The 22,809-nt window shown below is 42.9% G+C and overlaps 1 protein-coding gene across 1 annotated transcript in view; it reads right to left on the reverse strand.

Annotated features, from left to right (window-relative positions):
• Window positions 1-9,282: 9,282 nt before the first annotated feature.
• Window positions 9,283-22,809, reverse strand: part of Odad2 (outer dynein arm docking complex subunit 2) — a 153,372-nt gene continuing 139,845 nt past the window's right edge. Inside the window, exon 20 of the mRNA XM_052729323.1 lies at window positions 9,283-10,482. Coding sequence (XP_052585283.1) covers window positions 10,369-10,482 — 114 coding nt within the window. The 3' untranslated portion in view covers window positions 9,283-10,368. The remainder of the gene's footprint in view (window positions 10,483-22,809) is intronic.

The following is a 22,809-nucleotide window of genomic DNA, read 5'->3' on the forward strand; positions in this document are numbered from 1 at the left end:
CTGTGTGTCGGGGAGCATTTCTTGGATGCTAAGGAGGAGTGTTCTCCTCCAGCACTGAGAAGACCCAGACCCAAGAGGAGCTTGGAGTCCTAGGGGCAGTTGTGAGGAGAGAGACTTTTGCGGTGCTGGGGATTGGGCCCATGTGTTGGGTATGCAATACCCCAAGACTTCCTTTGTTTTCTTATTTTTAAATTTTGTTTATGTGTATGGGTGTTTGGGCTGCATGTCTGTGTACCACATGCACACCTGGTTTCAGAGGATGATAGAACAGGTGTCAGATCTCCTGGAACTGGAGTTGGAGTTACAGACAGGTTGTGAACTGCCATGTGAGTGAAGGGAATTGAACCTGGGTCGTCTGGAAGAGCAGCAGCCAGTATTCTCAACCCCTGAGCCATCTTTTCAGCCCATTTTCCTTGTGCATTTTTGTGTTTGTTTTGTGCTTGTGTTTTGATTTTGTTTATTTTTTTTAAGATAGCATCTCACTATCTACCCCAAGTTGTCCTTGAAGTCTCAATTCTCCTGCCTCAGCCTCCTGAGTGATGGGATTGCAAGTGTACACCACCACCATTCCTAATTTGAGAGGAGCCTCTTGACTAGGATCCACGAGAGAGATTCCAGACATCAGCACAGTACCAGTCATGGACTCCAGATACCAGCAGCCGGCACTGCAGAATGCCTGTGAGCAAGACAGCTGTCGTGCTTCGAAAAGGAGCATGGGGTGGCTTCTAAGGGGGGACGCATGGCCTGTCTGGCCCTTCCCACAGTTATCCCTAATCCTCCCCTCCTCACAGAGGAGAGGGGGAAGGAAGGACAGAACTGCAGAGAAGGTAGGAATGCTGAATGTGCAGCTGTTGGCTTAAATGAGTTAGTCCACACACCTTTATAAATCTTAAAGGAAGTTACATAATCTTTTCACTTTAGGTAAACATATGTGAATATATACATATATACCGAGTATATATGCACATTCTTTGATATGTATGCATATATATGCACATCTGATATATATATATATATATATATATATATATATATATATATATATATATATATATATAAAATCTCGGAGCATTTGTAGAGTATATCTAAAAGAGAGTAGTGGAGGGTAAAACTGGGCAGTGGGTGGAAACGAGAGTGGATGGAGAGGAGAGAAATTGTGGGTGTGTCGGTTCTGTTATTGGAGGCCGGGACTGTGTGTGATAAATGGGGAAGGAAAGGAGGGTTTTTCCAGTACATCTGAGGAAATCTTTCCTACCTTCTCTGAAACATAGTCCTCTGCTGAAAGGGCAAAAGTAAGAGCCCTCCCCCGTTTTAGGAACGTGTGAACATTATCAAAAAGGGAAAACGTTGGCCACAGCTCAGGAAAGCCGGTTTGGCTGACAGGCCCTCTGAGCAGGGGCTATGTCAGACCTCTGAGGAGACAGACCATGAGTCTTGGCTTACCACAGCTGTCTCCAACATCTGTCCCACACATTCACAACACATAAGCGGAGACGAAAACACTTCCCTTTCCCTTACACCTTCCAGTTTGTTGTTTTAGTTCATAATTAGCTGAGTTTAAGGAACAGCCCAAACAAACTGAGCTCACAGATTAAAAAGCACTTGCTTGTCTTCTGTTTTACATCAGCATCAGCAGCTGCTGCTTGCTTCAAACAGGACAGAGTAATTGCAGTGATCCCTTAATGTTTTACCCCTTGCAACTGAAGATTAGGAAGAACTGTCAAAACTCGGGACAAACAAAAACATAAAACAGCTCCCCTCCCCCAGCTCAGTATTCACCTAGAAGCAAAGCTGGGGTCTGACTGTGACACCATCTGTGCACAGTGTTCAGGCGGGGCTTGGTTTGGCCGGGACACGTTTCTCTGCAAATGGAAAGGTATGATGTGGGAAGGCAGGCTGTAAAAGTATACAGCAGCCTGTGCAAATGGGGCGTCCTCATCTACACCCGCCGGCCTGTCAGTTTACATTACATCATGGTACAAACTGAACGAACGCTGACGTTCACCTCACACCAAAGAAATATCGCTCTGTGATCCAGCACAGGGCCTTGCAGAGGCCCTTGGCTTCTGGCTTCTTTTTCCTCTTAGAAAGCACCAGTTTGTACACAAGAGTTGCAGAAACCTTGCTCTTATCCTTTAGGACCATCTAAGTGTCACACAATGGAACTTCTGAGAGTTCCAGTGATGTTTTAGGGCATCTTGGTTAATTGGCGAGTTTGTTGTGAGACCCTGTTGTCATTCGCAAATCAAGACTATACCTTCTTATCTTAAATGCCTGCTTTGCACTCTCAGGGCATCTGGGAAAATGGGCTCACTCAAAAATGAAGATACGCTAACTCGACTCCAGTTGCTTAAGTGAGCATCTGCTAAGGCTGCTACAACAAAAACCTTAGGCTGCACAATTTATAAACAACAGGCACTTATTGCTCACAGTTCCGAAAGCTGGGTGGTCTGCCAATGAAGCTCTAGCAGATTTGGTGTCTGGTTAGGGTTCCTTGCCAATGCGTAGTGCCTTCCATGTGTTCTTCTCCACAGAAGGGCAGAGGGACTAGCAGGCTCCCCAGGGCCTCTTTTACAAGGGTATCAACCTTAATCACCCTTCAAAGGCCCAACCTCTTAAGTCCATTCTCTTGGGAGTTCGGATTCAGCATGTGAATTTTGGAAGGACATACTCAGACCACAGCAAGTGGGTTCTTGTCAAAGAGTCAGCAAGTGTGAAACCCTTAAACCCTTGGCGTGCCTAGCAGGGAGCCCCCCAGAGATGTTGTGTGGGGGTTTATCTCAAATTTACTGACCCTGCTGGTATGAACACCCCAAAGCACCTTTTTTTTTAATTGTAGATTTGAATAGCTCATTTAAAAAAAATATTATTCCTGACACAGGCAAGTACAGAGATAGCTTAGTAACCTGAGATTCCATTTGACCTAGGGTACAGCCCCCACACTTACTAACAATACACTTAGCGACCTGACATCTTTACCTGCATCAAGCTGCCTGTACACCCTACTCTTAACTCTCTCCTTGGAAGCCCCTTCTTAACTCCCCTTTTCTGGTCAAGAGCATCCCAGAACATATCCAGGAATTAAGGGTGACAAAATGACACAGCCTGAGTCAGTTGTGGCTGCATGGCAGTAAGGCAAACTACCCTTTGAGTAAATTTTCAGGGGAAAAATCCCTATTTGCCCCATTTACCATCCTATTCCTATGTGTGATTGGATGTACATGTGATTAAAATCAGATGCATCATGAAAGAGGATATGCACAGTAACGAAAGGCTTATGCAACCCAAGCCTGCCAATCAAAAGAGACTCACCCATACCATGCCCGTTAGCAACCAACTTCTGCTCTTGGACCTCATCAGGAGGTTCTTGCAGTGCATTTGATTTGTACTATCACTTTTCTTCTGGATAAATTCCTTGTGCTTTGCAATCTGTGCACATCATTTCCTTGAAAAAGGCATTAAGAACCTGGAAACGCTTGGCCCAGACAGTGATCCACTAGCAACATACCCAATCTGCAATTGAAATTCTGGTATCTAACCAAAAGACTCTGAATCTGGATCCTGAATAGACAATTGTGTACTTGTGTACAGCCATCTACAATAGTCCAAATGCTGGCAACAGCCAGTGGGTTCATCAATAGACAGAGAAGTAAACAAAATGTGTTTTTATGCACACAATAGGATACTACTCAGCTTTGTATTGGAAGGAAATTTGGACACATGCTACAATATGGGAGAATCTGGAATCCATTGTGCCAAATGCAATAAGCCAGGCATAACAGGACAAATACTATGCATTCTACTTTCTAGGGGCACTGGGAACTGGCAAGCCAATAATCTGATACATTTTGTATTGGAATGTGAATTTCTCTTGAATAACAGTAACAGCAGTCTGGCAGGGAGCATTGATTTATTTGTCTTCTCCAGTCTCCGAAGTCTCTACATCTTTATTCTCCCAGACACGGAGGATGAAAGCCATTTGACATTATAGCAGTGGTATTAAAAGAAACAAACCCACCTTCTTACCTCCTTGCTCCCATTTGGATTGCTTGCCTGGTCTGGTCCTGGCAGACGCTGAAGCTCGTAATTGCTAACATATCTCATCTCCTGGCCTCAGCCAGTCTTTCTCCTAGAGTGATTAAGAGTTACTTTTCAGCATCAGTTCTCTTCCACACATGCACAAACACACATCTATGTAGTAACAGTTACGGATAAGACGTTAGAGTCTTTAAGTCCACATGATTCATCCTAATACACTAAAAGTCTGTCTCTTAGCAGCTGACAGGTTAAGGTGGCGTGCAGTGGAGAGAGACACGCTCTTGTTTGTCCTGACAAATTCACTAAAGAGTGTGCTGGTTTTATTTGAAACTTTGAACGTAGAGGATCGGGAGCACAAGAAGTCCATCTAGTTCATGATTTCTGGTCAGGTGTGGTGATTACACACCAGAAACATTGAAATACCAATTTTACATCCCTCACTTATACAAAGAAAAGCATAAAATACTTTTAAGCTGGAGAATGCAGTAACCTTTTGTCAGAGAAGCTGGGAATGGAAATGAGATGCAGAGATTAGAGTGGAGAAAACAAATATTGGAATGAGATGGAATTAAGGAAGCAATCTGAGCATAAACAAACAGTGCAAAGCAAAAACTCACCATATCTTAAAGAAATATGGAAATCTGTGGGCCTATACCATATATACTTTGTAGTTGGTATATTCTGGTTGATAACATACATCAATAGAATATTGAAAGAGGTCATTGTAATATCATTCATCTTGGATATCTACAGAACAGTAAACAATGATCCTTCCCATTCTTTCCCTCATTACATTCTTCTGTGATATTAAAATGCAGAGTCCAGGGCTGGATACATAGCTTGGTTGGCAGAATGCTTATTTGGCGTCCACAAAAGCCTGGGTTCAACTCCCAGCATCTCACACTCTGGGTGTGGTTGCATGCTTATAATCTCAGCACTAGGAAAATGGAGGAGGGAGGCTTAGAGGGTCAAGGTCACCCTCAGCTATATAGTGAGAATTTGAGGTAGCCTGGGATACAAGAGAGAGACAGAGAGACAGAGAGTGAATGAATGAATGAATGAATGAATGGAATCCACATGCTTAACTGATAAAAACAAACCAATGGCAGAGTCTACAAGGTGGCCACTTTGAGATGTCTTAGTTGTGCTATGCAAGTTTTAATTGTGATTTAAAGCTCTTTCAAATGAGTATTTCGTAGATCACTCCAGTGAATGGCTCCATACCCAGAGGAATATGATCAGCACAAATTGGACTTGATGGATCATAGACTAAAATAAGAGAGCACAAAATGGAGGGTGGATCTGGGGAATGTTAAGGGGAGGTGAGGGGGTGAAAAATATATGAAATTCTCAAAGAATTAATAAAAATATTTTTTGTTTCATTTTGAGACACAGTTTCTCTGTGTAGCTTTGAAGCCTGTCCTGGGACTCTGTAGACCTGGCTGGCCTCGAACTCACAGAGATCCGCCTGCCTCTGCCTGGGATTAAAGTGCTGGGATTAAAGGTGTGCACCACTACTGCCTGGCCATAAAAATATTTTTAAAAGCTAAGCATAACATGATTAGTGAAAAAACACACATGCACACACAGAGTTCTTTTATTTATTTACGGGATTTTTTTTTTTTGAGAATTTCACACATGGTAAAGTTACTATTTTCAACATCCCAATTCTTTTTACAGGCAATTAGTGGCCTCTGAGAGAGGGAGTCAGTCTTCTCCCAGAGTAGGTTATCAGTCTCTAAATAAATATACATATGAGCAGTGCTAGATGGACTCAGGAGGTTGTGTATGTGTGTATATATATTATTATTATTATATATATTATGTATATATAATATCAATATAATGTGTGTAATATTTATCATTAGACATTATATAGTTAAAGAAGAGGTCATTGATTTGAGAAGGAATGGGGAGGGCACCAGAGGGATTGGAGAGAGGAGTAAGAGGTGAGATGTTGTAAATACATCATGTACACATGTACTCATGCAAAATTCTAAAGAAGAACCCCAGGAAAAAAAAGTTTTTTTATGCATATACTGTATATTTCATTTGTAAACTCAGGATATCTCCTTTGAAGTTAGTGTTCAGTGACTGGAGGAATGGCCCAGCCATTAAGGGTGCTTGCTACTCTTCTAGAGGATTCCAGTTCAGTTTTCAGCATTCACAAAGGCTGGCTACAACCATCTTCAGCTGCAGTTGTGAGGGAGCTAACACCCTCTTCGAGCCTCCTCAGGTATCCACATGCATATGGCACACACACACACACACACACACACACACACACAGACACACACACACAGACACACACACACACACACAGACACACACACACACACACAGACACACACACACACAAATAAATAAAAATAAAAATATATCTTAAAAATAAGGTTAGTGTTCAGAAACAGGAATCATGATCTACTGTGCATGTTTCTAAATAATATTAATTGGGAGTGTCTATACTTTTACAAAGTGATAGCCGTATATTGCAACATAGACTAAAATGTACAGACAAACAAAATAGGAAACAAATCAGTTCTGTCCACTGTGTAGGATGCTCACTGGTTTATAATTTGCCATATAAAGTTCAAGGTCTTTTTTCTTTGTGACTAAATAGATACATTTATATATAAATATATAAATATATATTATTAATTTTGTTATCTGGCAGTTTTGTATATGTATGTAAATCTCCCTCCTATCCCAGTAAGCCCTCCTAAAATCTTGTAAAAGTAAAACTTCTTTATTCATTGTGTGTGACTGTGTGGGGGAAATAAGGAGATTTAGGCCACAGTGAGTATGTGAGGTCTGGGGACAACTTGTGGGAGTCAGCTCTCTTCTTCCACCATTTGGGTCCCTGGTATTAACCTTGGGTCATCAGGCTTGGCAGCAAGCACCTTTACCCACTGAGCCATATCTCTGGCTCAAGACTTAAAACAAAAGAAAACAACTTCACACTATATATACTGCTTCAGATCCTGCTTTGAAATTTAACAATGTATTTTGAAAAACTTCCTATGGGATTATTATTTGAAGACATACTTTCAGTGTGTGGTTGAACTGTCAAAGAAGGAACCAGAGTTTCCTTGGCATTTCTGGTATTGTAAACCTAGCTAGTTAGTCAACTCTCCAGCACTAAAACAAGTATCTGGGAAAAATCAAATTATGAAGAGGAAAGGTTTACCTTGTTAGTTCCGGGCCATGATCAATTGGTTCCATTGATTTAGGCCTGTAAGAAGGTAGAACATCATGGTGGGGCCACAGGGCAGAGCAAAGCACACAATATTATAAAGTCTTGGCATGTCTTGCAAAATTACTCCTGCAGAATAGGGGTTCTCATTCTGATAGGCTCTCCCACAAAGATAAAGGAATCTCTTTTACCAGTCCTCCTGCATGCTAATCAAGTGCAGCCCAACCTAATACTGGGCCATACTGACTCAGCAGGGCAAGGGGCATGCTGCCTGGCCTGATGACTGAAGGTCAATCCCCAGGACCCACGGGACAGAGGGAGAGCTGACTCCGCAGTTGCCTCTGACCTCCACATCTCCACCATGGCACATACCCCCATCATGAAATACACCAGCAATGTGATAAAGTTTAAGTACCTAACACTGTGCCAGAATATAATAGCACCATATAGTAGAACCCAAGCCAATTCACTTTCTAGTCTATTCTCATTTACGGGGAGAGTTCCATTTTTACACTTCAGTACACTTGGACTGTTAGTCTGGGAACATTTATTGAATCTGAAGTAAATTTCCTTAATATTTTCATTGAATTGCAGTAATGAGCATAGGTTATTCCAATCCCAAGTCTTCATGGAATGAAATTAGAGTAAACAATTTAAACCATTTGGACTGGGAAATTTTATCTTGACTTAATATATTAAGTAAAGGAAAAAGAAAGGACCTACTTGCTCCTCTCAACAAACAACCAAGACCCTTCTTAAGTGGGAATACATTTTCCGTGTATTTTGAAATCAAAATCTCTCAGTTCTGTGTGAATACTTTAGAGATCCATCAGTAACACCATGTCTGTGAGGAAGTAGAACTCAGGATGCCACGCCCTGAAAGAACTAACTGTCAATTCATTTTTAGAACTCAGAAAATGTTAAAAAAGAAACAAGTTATTTTCAGCGCAAGTCACCCCGATAGCGGTAAATTATGACTGGGAAAAAGGTGGAAGATCATGGCTGGGCTTCCCCAAAGGAAATCCAATTAAAATTCCTTCCACCTTAAACCCCTTCCAAACCGAAGGAGCCAGAGGGCATATTGTGTTCTCTGTACGTCCAGTTAAAATAAAGCCTAAGAAAGAAATTTGTCATCCAAAACATAAAGAGCTAAAGCCTTCACTAGCACAAAATATATATCACAAAAACCCTCACAAAGAAGGAAAAACAACAACAACAACAACAACAAAACCTGTAAGTATTCTCACAGCGTATACCAGCTGACCAGGGGATTGGCCGATCAGCTTCACCCACATCCTCTGAAAGCTAAGGGTGTTTTGCAGGCTTTGATGTTTTTCCAGTGAGACCAGCATTTTCTATAACACCGTTTCACAAAATAAGCCCAACCCTGGCCTTTGAGATCAACATCTTATTCTATAAGGCACTGCATTGCTGGTGATGTGAGTGGAAGCCTTTCCTTAGAGAACACATAAGACAATCTTCACACTGCTTTTGTCCATTTCTAAGTGCATGGTTCCTTTTAAATGATTCTGTTGCTTTTGCTTTGTGCATTTGTTAATCATAAAACCAAGCGCTACGAGCGTCATAAAACGCAGTCGCCCCGTCAGTATTCACATGCTCCCTTCTCTTTGCCGTTGTTTTTCCTCTCGCTTCCCATCAGCTCCTGGGCCCGGTGACACAGGAATATTTTAAGACCTGAAGCCGATGGTGAGCTTTCGAGGTCACTCTAGTGACAGTCGAATGATCATTCATTTCCTGTAGCTATCACAGCCCCCTGCCTCGAGGTGTTTTTTTTTTTTTTTTTTAATGCTGTCAAACAACGGCGTGGAGACCATTAGAAATATCTAGTGCTGGAAGAACAGGCAAGGCACCCTTTACTCTTTAAAGTTAATCCTTAGAATCAGCACTGCTTCCTTCCTAGAAGTATCCCCATCTATATTCCCCTTCAAAAAGCTGCAAAGAAAACGGGTGTTTTATGAAACCTTAAAATTCTCAGAAGCACTTACCTTTTTACTGGAGCCTCTGTTATTGATCTCATATTCATCTTGTGCAGGCTTTTTTCATTTTGTACAAATTATTTACATTGAATTCAATTAAGTTTATGGTTTTCTCCAAAGGATGACATATACAGTACCTAATATTTTTTCAATAAAATGGCCTTGCCTGCTCGCTAAAGCATTCTCTGAGGGGGATCTTTGGAGCATTCAACGCTGTTTTTCTGGCAAGTGTTAGATGGTTGGGACAGTTAGTTCCCAAACATTTCAGCACACAGAGGTTACATATGTGATTTTTAAAAGTGGGTCCTAACGTTTCTTAACCTGATAAAATGCGACTAATCCTGTGTAGCCACTTTTTAAAAAGTACTTCATGTGCTGGAAATAAGTTCAGAATTTCAGAGTAATTTTATGTGAAATAATATTATCCTTACATCAGCATAAATTAATTTCAATAAAAGTGTTGGTGACTGGCTGAGAGGGAAGTGAAACATATCGTTGTTTACACTCGGTCCGTCCCAAAGTGAAAGGACTCCTTGTCCTTGCGATTTGCAGGCCGCGGTGTGGTGACAGTTGTGCATTATTGTCGCGGGTGTTTGGTGGTATGGGAGAAGTTTGGGGTGACCTCAGAATGCTCTTGCTCAGAGCAGCTGCTTAACGCTGACTTCTATTTAATAACCATTTGTGAAATCAGCACGTCTCCTCAGAACTCTCCTGTGGCTTGCAAGCGATCAGGCAGACTGAGCCGTAAGCACAGGACAGCCAGATCGGTTTAACAGAAAAAGGGTTCTCGAGGCATTCACGGGTGCATCTGGAACTTGCACACCAGGAACGCTATATTCTTTATTAAAATCACTGCAGATGCAAAAGTGTAGTTGAACTATGTATATGATGTATACATATACCTTCCAATTCCTGGAAAATTATCACAAATTTATTGGTTGTACATTTCATTACATATTTACTTTTCATTAAATAGAATAAAAAGATTCTTGCAGTTTTCAAGTATGTCTTAATCCATGTGTTTTTTTGTTTAGACTGTTTGAAGGACTGGTTGATAAATGCTTCTCGACTCTGGCTTCCTGGCAGAGGGAGTGGTATGTCCTTTGTCAGAGCATTTGGTAGCTTGTGTGCATTTACGTTTCAAGTGTATCTCGCCTTTTCTGTAGCGAGAGCCAACCTGCGGATGTTAGATATACAGCCGGCAGCAGCTTCCTGGAGATCCTGGTCTGGGGATCCAACCATATCCAGTAGAAGCTGTCACACACCAGAGTGGGAGGAGAGAAAAGAATAACACCATTAATCCAAAGATACAAAGCTAGGCTATAGAAAGAATTTAAAACAGCATGTACTTGAAAACAAGCAACAAGGGAGGCTGGGGAGACAGCTCTGTGAGTAAGAACGCTTACTGTGTAACCATGAGGACCCAGATTTGGATTCGAAGCACCCATGTAAAAGCTAGGCATGGCCTCATGGCCTGTAACCCCGGCAGTGGACAGCAGAGATAGTCAAGTAGCATCATTGAAATGCTGAGTGTCAGGTTCAGTGGGAGACCCTGTTTCAAGGGAACAGGCTGGAAGTGATGAAACAGGACACCAGACACACTCCTCTGCCCTCTGCAGTCACACACAGAGACATGCACACTCACCCCACCCACACATGTGCACACTCATACATACATACACAAAAGCAACACGTGTGGGAAACCCCATTCAGGTGAATGCAGAGGCTTACACAAGGCAGGAATTCCTCACACCCTTACCATTTCCTTGTGATAGGTCTCTTTCTGGAGTCTCTCAGAAAAGCCACAGCATATCGGCCCATTCTCTTATACTTAATATCCCCGAGTTTAGGGTTTGGTCCACCTACGAGAGTGACGTCCTAACCCCACCAGTCCCTTAATAGGCTGTCCCCCAATGCCAAGGAGTTTGTGCACTCGGACCCCAGCTGGCTTTTCAGCCATTTGGCTTTCTCTTGCTCCATCGTAGACAGCAAGGTCCCATTCCTCACTTGCCTTGCTTAACTGATGCCACTTCTCTACTGATGCCCTCTCACCTCCTTCTATGGCTTTATAACTTTTATTCACTTTTATAGCAGTTTATTCACTTACATATCCAAACAACTATCCCACAAAGCCACAACTGATTTTCATCAAGCAAAGAGCCATTTCTCCCACTTGGGGCTGTGGCAGTTGATTCAAATGTCTACACCACTTGGGTCTTACCCTTTAAATAGGGATTGGGTCCCTGTTTTCTGTCTGTTGATTGTAAACACGTAAGGGCATTTACGATGCCAACATAGTGCGTATTAGAGATCAGATGCCAAGTAAATGCCAAATAAATGAAATAGAGCTTCTTAAATGTAGCAGATATGACTCAGTAAGGTATTTCAGAAGTTAACTGGATTCTAGATTTTCTATGCAGAAGTACTGAAATACAAATGTGGATAATGCCAGGAAATGAAGATGATTCTATCAGCAAAGACCGTCAGAAAGAGAGGCATTGTGAGACAGGGTACCTACGCCACCCTTATGGGTTTGGATCGCATTCCTGCAAAAGAAATTATTCAGTCATTCTAATTAGAGGAGTGGCATGGCCATGTATGTATTTTAGAAAGTTTACTTTTATGGCATTGATCAGGATACTATAGGAGAAGAGGCTGGAGGGCCTGACTTACTTCAGAGCAGACAAAGAGCACAAAAGGATGAGAGCAACAAAGAAGGAACTAATTTAATGGCCGTTTAGGGAAGAAAAATACAGTCACATGGTGCAGGAAATACTGGTGCCCTAAAAGAAAATAAAAATGGTGATCTCACATCATCCAGAAACACCAACCCAGGCGAATTTATGTCTTAAGTGAGAATTAAATATATGTAAAACATTTTCAAATTGTAGATGAGGACATCTTGATCAGACTGGGGGACTGAAGGGCATTTGGCTTCTCTGTTTCTTGACCTTCACATTGCTTTAGCCCTCCACCTCTAGGGTCACACCCTGGTCCTCATCTTTCAACACTCACCTCTATCTGCTCCAAACTCGCTGGCTGCCGTATCCTCCATTATGACATGACCTTTCCATAACTGTTGTTTTCAACATGACTACTGGCTCATGAGTCTTAAAAAGTTTTCTTCAATAATCCTTGCTCTTGCCTTAGTCTTTGTGGTCGATCTCTGCAGTCATCCTTCTACTAGCTTCTTAGACCTCCTTACATGACATCCACTCATGAAAGCCACAGTGGTGCACAAAGCCAACGCTGACTCCTGGGTGATCAATGGTACCCAAGCCTGGCAGGAGGTAGTGTATAAACAATGAGGCAAGAAAATCTCCTGCAAATCCAACCATGGTGGGATTCTCTCATTGTCGAGCAAGCTGAACATCGCTTTTTCTCTACTTGGGTCCCTTTCTCATGCTTCTCAGAGTCCGTTTCATGTCTTCATTCTTCAGTCTCCTATGCTACCTTGCAGCTACAGCCTCAACATACAATCTAGATGAGCTCTGCAACTCCACGGAAGCCACTACATAGGAACAGCTCTTAAAACCACAGCCCTAAGAGTGCCTTCTCACAGCTCTGTCTCCTTCTCTCCAGTCACGGCACAGGTCTCTCCCATTTCCCATGGCCTTCCTTATGTTGAGATTCCTCATTCAGCTCCTTCTCTTTAGGATGGTTTGCTTCCAGATGCTCCATGTCTGTAACCCCTTTCTTCCTAATGTTTCTTTCCATTTAAACATGCATTTTCTGGACCTATGATATGACTCAGGATTACGGCATTTACCACCAAGCCTGATGATCTGAGTGTGATCCCCAGGACCCAGAAAGGGAAGGAGGGAGGGAGGAGGAATGAAGGAAAGAAAGGAGGAATAAAGGAAGAAGGAGGGAGGGAGGGAGGGAGGAAGGAAAGGAGGAAAGAGGCTTTCATTTGTTTCTTAGTTACCTGGCCTCTTCGCAGACTGTACTTACAGTCAGGACAGGACCACCAGGTACCCTGAAGATAACACATTTGCCCAGCACCCCCAGTGCCCAGCCCAGAGCTGGAGTTCCGTAAACTGTATTCATTTGGTGACTCTTTCACCAGTTTCCAGGACTGCTTGATTTGCTGGAGGCTAGCCCTGGTAGATTAGGGAGGGAGGAGAAAGAAGGAATTTGGGCCGTGAGGTTAGTCTGGCCGTTGTCAGCACTTGCTCCAGGACCTGCCATTGAATTCGTTGACCCAGGTGTCTCTGGGCATCTGCTGTTGCTTCCTTGCCAAGCTCCCTTGGAAAGGAAACCCTTGATCTGATGCCTGTCAGAATCAAACACACATTTAGCTTCTCCTCCCTCAGTCCACATTGTTGTCTGTGGTCCCCCCTCAGGCTCTCCAAGAATCAGCTGTGTTTATTTCCAAAAACCCTGGACAATAGTTACACTATTCCACACTGAAGAAACCAATGAACTGTGAGTGAGGGTAACCAGCAGAGTGCTGGCCCCTTTAAAAGTCATTAAGGTAAAGGTTTGGAAGGTGAGATCTGCCCATTCACAAACTTTATGTTAGATGTCTCATCCAGGCTGGTACCCTTCGCGGGACACTGTGTGAATTCTCCTTGTACCCGACAATACACCAGGATGACTGCTTCTCTTCAGGGAATTCAGTTTGCTTAAGTTCTTACATCAAATGTGCTGCTTAGCTCTAGATCCAGGTAGAGTGCGTACTGATATTTTTGCTAAAAGCTGGCCAACAGAGCTCCATAAGCTACTGTTTTAAGAGTCTAACCCAGGCTGGGATAGCTTGATCAGTAAAGTACTTGCTTTGCATAAGGATCTGAGCACAGTCACCTGAACCTGGGTCTTTTGTTTGTTTATGTTTTGTGTTTTGAAGAGTTGGACGTGTGCTCTGCACTGGGGAGGTAGGGATGGGTGGATCCCTGGGGCTCAGGGGCCAGTCAGCCTGGCTTACTCTCACTTGGCAAGTTCCAGCCCAGTGAGAAGCTCTGTCTCAAAAACGAAGCGGGCAGTGCCTGAAGAACAACACCTGCTGTTGTCCTCTGCCTTCCAAGCACACACCTACACACACACAGGTGCGTGCACACACACAAGTGTATACATTCTAAAAAAAACAGAGATAACAAGAGAAAAAACACGGTGTGTCTGGTGGGTGGGCTGTGAGTCGTTTCCTTAAATTTACCGTGCATGTCTCTCTGGCACCAGATCTGCAAGTGACCTAATGTTTGCATAACGTGAATGGTTTTATTAGTTACCAAGTTGCTATGTACCACGCACTGTGATTTCACCAATGAAAGTAGCCTGCACTGTCCATTTTACTTAGCTAGGAACATTCTCAAACAAGAGTGTAGAGTGGCAAGTTCTGAATTATCTGTGCACTAAGGGTCTGAACAACCTGATATTTGAAAGAGTGAAGCATCCTAACCCCTAGGTCACCTGGGAGCGCCCCAGTTGATGTCTGAGAGGTCCTGGCAGGACCCCTTTGGTTCAGCTGTACAGTCTGAGTCCACTGTTTTCCCATAACCTTATTGTACTTGACTGTCAGTGTTGAGTCTTGCTGTGTGAGACACACTGGCTGTGCCTGGACTGGTTTACAGACTGAGCAAGGACCTGTTCCTACCCCAAGCCACCATCTGTGGACCGTGGACGTGTCTTGGTTTGGAATCTGCCTCTGGAATATGTTTTCATTTTTCTTAGAGCTTCACAAACAAACTCGCTTGGTGGAATGCTTTAAAACTAGGGTAAATACCCACAAGCCAGCCACTCTGCCCCCAATCCTGGATTGGGTGAGCCAGTCGTTAACAATGAGCATGCTCTCACACCACTAGTACAGAGCGCCAGGAGAAGGCAGCTTACAATCTTTTGTGATAATTATACTTAAAAAGCAGGGGTTTCCCTAGGAGAGCAGATGCAAATTGGGCGTGAGCGAACACGGAGTCCATATAGCTCTTTTTGCTGTATGTATTTTTGATCTATTGACTTTTTCCAACTATAAAGGCATTTTTAATATTATGAGGGGGGAAAAACACCTCGGGTTTCACTTTTTGAAGTGTTTGTTCCTTTCAAGAGCTTTGCTCTTTTTAATCATCCCCTCCCCCAAACACACCCAAGGACTTTACGTTTATGGGGAGTTTCATATATACACCGAAGGAAAACCAGCCTCTGCGCTTTAAAAGTTAATTGCACAGAGCGCTTTAAAACGTCATTCAAACACATAACGTTTTACAGCTTGGACTGAACAAGGACATGGGAAGGGCACAATGGGTGGCTTGTGGATCGGCTGGGCGGACTGCGAACACTTCCTTCAGTGTAAAAGGCTTTGATCTTGAGGCTGTGCCCTGAGTATACAGCTGTGACCTGTGGCTCACATCTCTTGAAAGGTGAGACCCAGGTAGCTTGAGAACCAACCAGTGTCTGCATCCAATTTTACTTTCATATTTAACAGTTCACGGCTTTATGTTGCATTTCAGTTGTACGAAAAATATGGACTCTTTTGAGTGATAACACATTTTCTTGTGGTTTGACTCCACATTGTTTGGGTGAGCAGAGTCTGGAAACACAGGAGTTTTAATTACAGCCTGATGAGGTCGGAAGTACCTGTGTATATACCCAACACAGGGCGTTTTTCAGCAGGATCCTGAGTTTCCAAAGCTGATTTGAATGGAGAAGTCTTTGACTATCTTCCTGTTGAGGGCACAACACAGTAATGACCACCTCTGCCTGCAAAGTGGCTTTCCTACTACTCATCTGGGCTGGGCCTATGCTGCTGTTCCAGCCGAGGCTCCACCACAGCCAGACTTTGAGCCTTGCTAATTCCCTTCATATGACATTGGACCTGAACCAGGGGCTTCAAGATACATTCTGCTGTTGCAGCCTGGGACGGAAATGTCGCTTCTGTTTGGCCAGCACAGAGAGGCTTGCAGGGCCTGCTCTTCACTGGTGTCTGTCTTCCTGCAGCTGACAGAGGAACACGCCGTGTACTATGGATTGAATATCTGCACCAAAATGCACGTTGAAAAGTAATCCTTATGGTGAGGCATTAAAAGAGTAGAAATTTAATCCACGGTATTTGGAGGCAGGAGGTAATTAAGGTTAAATGAGGCCATAAGGGTGGAGCCCTAAGCCAATGGGACTGTGGCTTTATGAGAAGAGGGCCGACCTGACTTAAGATACTTTGTCTTACCATGTGATGTCCTCTTTGCCTTGGGGCTCTGCTGACAGTCCTCACCAGCAAGGCGGCCTTCAAATTCTGTTTCCCAATATGGAATTTTCCAGGCTTCACAATTATTCTTTATGAATTACCCTGTGATGTTTTATTATAGTAACGGATGGTAGACTAAGAACATGTTTATGTGACCTGAGATATACATTTCCAAGTAAAGTAGATGCTACTTTTATCGAACGGGTATACCCTTCCTCTCCCAACATCTGCTCACATTTGAATAAGTTTGCTTTGTGGATTTTCCTCCCTAGTTTGGGGGTGAGGGAGAGTGATGTTAGGTAGCCGTTTCCTCCGACTGAAATACTCCCTCCTGGAGAGAGAAGGAAGGCTTATGACTCAGGAAGCTTAATCAAACTGCAGAACTTAGAAGGCTCAGAAAGCCGTGAGGGCCACAAAGCCCCTCCTCAAGTCCGGACCTACAGTGGAGGGGACTTCATGCCGGGAGCCCCAGAGGTGTAGCCTGGGATGGCCCTTCTGGTGCTGCAGCTGCCATTTAGCTACCCAAGCTCTTGTAAAGATCCCAGTTAACTCACTGGCTCATGCTGGACTTGAATGGAATCATTTCTCTGGTTGGACATCCCTGTCTTCTCTGGGGTAAATACGTCTCCCTGGGAAAAGTCACACAGCAGTGGGGTTGAGAAGAGATTGTTATGTAGCCCAGGCTGGCCTTGAACTTGAGAACCTCTTGCCACAGCCTCCCCAGTGCTGGAGTTACAGCTGTCCTCCAACAGGCCTGGCTCTACACTGCTTTGTCTGGGTGTCCTTCACCGGAAAGCTTTTGTGCCCAGACACTAAGACATGAGGTCAGCATGCTGGGTCAGCAGAGCAGGGAGTGGAACTGGGATACATATGAGAAACAATGACGTTGTAGATGGGGATGATCTGATTGCTGATTGGGTGAGGAGGCAGGGACTCTGCTCCATACCGCACAGCAGAGGAAGAGGTTTGGGCAACCCTGTATGTGATCCATTTGTGTTGTCTTTTGAAATACCTTCAAATTTCTCCTCAAATTTTTGTTATGTCAAGTGTAAAGTATGTCTGTACATATAATATTTTCTTCACTAAAAATGTAGAGGAAAGCTAGGATAAAATTGTTTACAGTTGCATTCTATTGGACAGATCAAATTCCAATGGCTTATCTCTTGGTGGGGATAGTCTCATAGATGATGAAGTGCATGCCTGAGGTGACATTGGCTCTGATGTCTCAGTTGGAAGCCTGGCCTTATGTTCTTCTAACTGTACATGGCCTGGAGTAACTAAGACTCATTGTACTATCAATCAGATGAGAATTTGTCAGGTACTTTCCTAATAGGGTGGATGCAGGGATTAAGTACAACACTGAGTACTAAGTGCTTCCTCATGGACTCATAAATGCTGGCTGGTATTATGGCACTGTAGCTGTTTTCTGGAGTTGGAAGATGTCAAGTGGAAAGACTAACATTTTGCAGGGTTTGGTAGTACTTAACTATAACCCCATCACTCAAGAGGCTGAAGTAAGAGGATTGCAAGTTCATGGCCAGCCTGGTCTACAAGGTGAAACCTTGTCTCAAAAAACCTAAACAGAAAAAGTAAAAGAATGATTAAAATTCTTTGCTAGGGATCTATTTTATTGTTCCAAATAAGACATTTTAGGGTAGCTATATTGAAAATTAGTACAATAATAAAAGTTTATGGTGTCCTGTGAAGTAATTAAAAGTTGAAATGCCAAACCTAACACATCTTTGTACTGATAAAAATAGATTATTAAATTCTTATTCAAGTTAGTTTCCTCTTAGTTGATCCCTACTCCAAAGAATGTCTCATTGGTGAACAGAGGAATGAAGTAGACAGTAATGGAATGAAATCTGGAATAAATGCATCAGAACTGGCCTCTCTGGGATGGGGAACAGGAATTTAAAGAATAGGTAAGTGTGGGGACTTTAAATACAAGTGACACTTGATATCTTCTGGTTTCAGTGTCAATGCCGTTGATGTGAAGTTGGTTTTTGTTCTTTTGGTTTGACTGTGACGTCATTGTCTCCATTGAATGTTATGAAATTATTCCATTTTCTTTTTACTTGTGTTCTAAAATTTCATGAAGTTGTAACATATTCCTTGGACTTTTGTTGCTGGGACAAAATATCAGCACAACAATGTAAAGAGAAGAATGATTTTCAGTTGACTTTAGTCCATCGTCTTTGGCTCTGTTGCTTCTGGGCCCGTGGTCAAGGCTGATCATTATGGTGGTGGACGCATGTGGCATGTCTTAACTCATGGTGGAGTGGAGCAAGAAGTGACTAAGGAAAGGGCCTGGACAAGACACAGTACCCAAGAACATCCTCCCAGTGACCTTCTTCCTCTAGATGTGCCCCTCCTCCTAACAGAAGGAGTTCCTTACAGAACTTTCCGGAGTCCCCCCCCCCCCCCATCTTGTCAGTCTGTGGTGTACCGATGCGGGCTCCTTTGCTGTCTGTACTCATCACCATGTTCCTTTTCTTCCCTTTCTTTCTTATGCCTTTATAATTTTGCTGTGCTTTTGGGAGATAGTTTCTTAAACTTTACTCTTCAGTTCTGATTATTTTTTTTTTGTTTCCTGAATGTTTTTAAAAAAACAGAATCTTGTTCTAGCTTCCAGTGGCTTTCCTATCACACCAAGGATGCTAAAATTTAACTTTCTCTTCCCTCTGTTACACTCTACTTGTTTATTTCTAACCTCTTCAGTTTCCACTACATTCAGGATGTCCATCAGATGCCAACTATTTGGCTGCATGACTGAAATTCTGAGCTTACATTTGGTCTTGCTGGCTTTCTGTTCTGCTCCAGAGTGACCTAGGGTTCCAGAGCTCCTCAGTTGCGTTCTCCAGGCAGTTGTTAACTTGATGGCAGTTGAAATGCAACTTTCACTTGGGAGCAGATTCATGGATGCTGGCTGGAGACTCATCTACCTGGAAGAGGCACTCTTCACCTCCCACAGGTGTGTGATGTCTTCATCTCCCTGGGCAGTGTACAATCCCTACTGCCAGCGGCTGGCCTTTTCTTCTCTCTAGTCAGTTGCTGATTGGGGTAGGGTTGTAAATCAGCTGTAGAGAGATGGGTATGGGTGCTCCTAGGCATCCTTACCAGGCACTGGTTCTACTGACTCCCTGCTGTTGACTGAACCTTGTTGGGACTCCTCAGGTCTGCCAGACAGTGGCCACTCTGGGCAGCTGAACTTCAGTGCAGAATGTTTCTCTTCCTTCTGCTCTTGTTTCCTTTGTAGCCCTCCTGTTCACCCTTCCCCTGTCGGTCCACGTCTTGGTTTTGTTCCGGCTTTATTTGTTAGGTTCCTTGGATCTAACATTTGTAGACTTCAGCAGGAAGTCTGATTAGATTCAGGAAGTCAATTCACTGCCTTACTAGAACCACCCACAGGTTTCCACAGACACAAAGGAGCACGTCCCGATGATACTAAGATAGCTATAGTGCCTGCATTACGCCTGGGTGAGAGATTAAAAGTCTATGTGGTTCTCTGTGTCCCTTTTTAGCTCAATCCTATGAGAGAATAGTTAAATATGTGTAAGATGGTATGTGTGTGTGTGTGTGTGTGTGTGTGTGTGTGTGTGTGTGTGTGTGTGTTGTGTGTATGGAAACAATATAGTGTGACTCCTCCAAAGTTTTAAGTTTCCAATCCTAAACTAAATTCCAAGATATTTAATTGACTGTTAGACATCTCTGCTGAGATACAAAAAATGGCACCTCAAACTTCACATGGATAAAACGGAAGTCCCAATCCTTCCGTGCAAACTCTGACACCCCATGGCTTTCTTATTTCCAATGAAGCCAATTCATTTCCCCAGTTGTTTGGAATGGAAGTTGTGGAATGTCTTTGACTCCTCTCTTTGTCTTATATCCCTTACTTAAGTCATGAAGAAAACCTGTTGGGTCTACTTTGAAAATACACCCCGAGTCTGACCTCTTTCCATGAACTCCATAGGTGTGGTCTGAGCTATGACACCCTCTTGCCTGAATCTGTTGATTAGGTCAAGCCTTAGCATGCAAAGAAGACCTGGAGCTGATTTTAGAGGTACAGCCTGGAGAAAACTGAAACACTTCAGAATGTAGGAGGGGCTTTCCTCCTTTTCGAGCACAGAAGGCAGAGTAATAAAAGAGATTCTGAAGTGAAAGCCGAGCTTAGGAATGGTGACAGGCTCACTGGGTACATTAACCACACTCAACGGTGGGCCTCATGCCCAGCAGCAGATGTCCAACACAAAACCAATTCAAGTTTTGTAGACTTTTGTCTCATATTGTTTTGATTGGGAATTTTTTTCTTATTGGTCTTTTGCTTATGCATTATAGTTTTTGATTTTGTGTTTTTATGAGTTTTGTGTCTGAGGAGTGTGTGTGTGTGTGTGTGTGTGTGTGTGTGTGTGTGTGGTTTCTTCTTTCTTTTTTTAAATTCTGGGGTGTTTGTTTGGTTGCATGCTTGTTTTCTAAAGAGAGAGAGAGAAAGAAAAGGCATGGAGTTGGGTGGGTGAAGAGATGGGGGGACCTGGGAGGAGTTAGGGGAGAGGAAACCATGATCAGAATATATTGTACGGGATATTTTTCAGTAAAAATAGAAAAAAAAGGTAACAGGACTTGCAGAGAATTATACATCTAATACTCACCCTGGAAGTTTTTGCTGTTGTTTTTTTCTGATGGTTGTTTTTTGAGACAAAGTCTTGTTATGTAGCCCAGGTTGGCCTTGAACTCATGATCCTCCTGCCTTAGCCTTCTGAATCCCAAGACTATATATGATATGCCACCATGATTGGAATTGAGCTTGCTACAATGTATATTCCTTTCATTTATCCATTTTAAAATTTTGACTTTGCACACTGCTTTCTTATAGAACCCAGGACCACCAGCCGAGGGATGGCACCATCCCACATCAATCACTAATTTAAAAAATGCCCCACAGGCATACTTATAACTCAGACCCATTTTCTCAATTCAGAGAAGAGAGAGTCCTGGCTTCTATAAGAAAGCAGGCTGAGCAAGCAATGAGGAGCAAGCCAGTAAGCAGCACCCCTCCGTGGCCTCTGCATCAGCTCCTGCCCCAGGTTCCAACCCTGTTTGAGATTCTGCCCTGACTTCCTTCAGTGATGGACTACAATGTGGAAGTGTAAGCCAAATAAACCCTTTCTTCCCCAGCTTACTGGTAGGCATGGCATTTCATCATAGCGACAGTAACCCTAAGACATACACAATGACCTTATAAGGATGTTTTCGTTCTGACTTGTTTGTTGTTTTCATGGCGGGAATTGGTCATGAGGGCAAGTGGAGGGTGAAGTTCCAAATCTTACACAGAAAATCCTAAAGACTCAAACCACTCAATAAACATTGCAGGATATAAAAAACAACTTCTGAAAATGATTAACATTAACAACCAGCTATCAGAAAAGATACCAGCAAACAGCCTACTTGTAAGAGCTACCAAAAAAAGTGCAACATAGCAATAAATTTAACCATGGAGGCAAAAAGCTTTTATGGTCAAAACTATAAAATACTGGTGAAAAAGAGTGGAAATGACCCAAACTACTGAGCTGCTATCCCTTTAAATAGACTAATATTGCTAACATGTCAACAGCTACCCCAGCAATCTCTAGAGATCCAGTTCACTCCCTACCAAATACCCAGAGACTTTTTTTCCCCATATAACTAGAAACAGAAGACAATTCTAAAATTCATGTGGAAGCACAAAAGACCCCAAATTGCTAAAGCAATCTTGAACAAAAGTGAACAAAACTCAAAGCATCACACCACCTGACCTAAAAGCAGGTGTAAAGCTTCCACAGTCAAAATGCAGGAAGGTAAATCCTGAACCCAGGAAGACAATGGGAGAAACCACGGGGAAACAGAGATGGGGCTAGGTGGTATTTTTTTGCTTTGTTGTTGTTTAAATCAACCTAAAATGCCATAAAAACATACAGGCTTAATGGAACAGAACAGAAAGAAGGCTCTAGAATAAATCTGCTCGTTTTGACCAACTTAATTTTGATCAAGTTTCCAGGAACACAGAGTGGGGGGAAGCTGTCATTTCAATACACAGTGGAGTGACAGCTGGGTGTCTACATGAAGAAGAGTGACGTCTTCGTTATCCAGTACCATTTACAACAGTCAATGTGAGATGCATTAAGGCAAATGTAAGTACCGAACCTATAAAACAACTGGGAGAAAACACGGGGAAACGGACATTGGTCCAGGCAGTGGTTTTTATTTCCGTTTGTTTTGGTTTGTTTGTTGTTCTGTTTATTAAGCAAACCCAGAAGCACAGGCAAGCAAAGCTTAAATGGGCAGATGTGCTTTCCTCAAGACCAGAAGCTTCTGTATGGACAGCCAAGGAGGCAATCCATGGAGAAGGCAGACAACCACATATTAGGAGA

Source organism: Peromyscus californicus, unplaced genomic scaffold, assembly GCF_007827085.1.
Source record: "Peromyscus californicus insignis strain IS unplaced genomic scaffold, ASM782708v3 Scaffold_8__1_contigs__length_139910024, whole genome shotgun sequence".
Classification (NCBI taxonomy): Eukaryota; Metazoa; Chordata; class Mammalia; order Rodentia; family Cricetidae; genus Peromyscus; species Peromyscus californicus.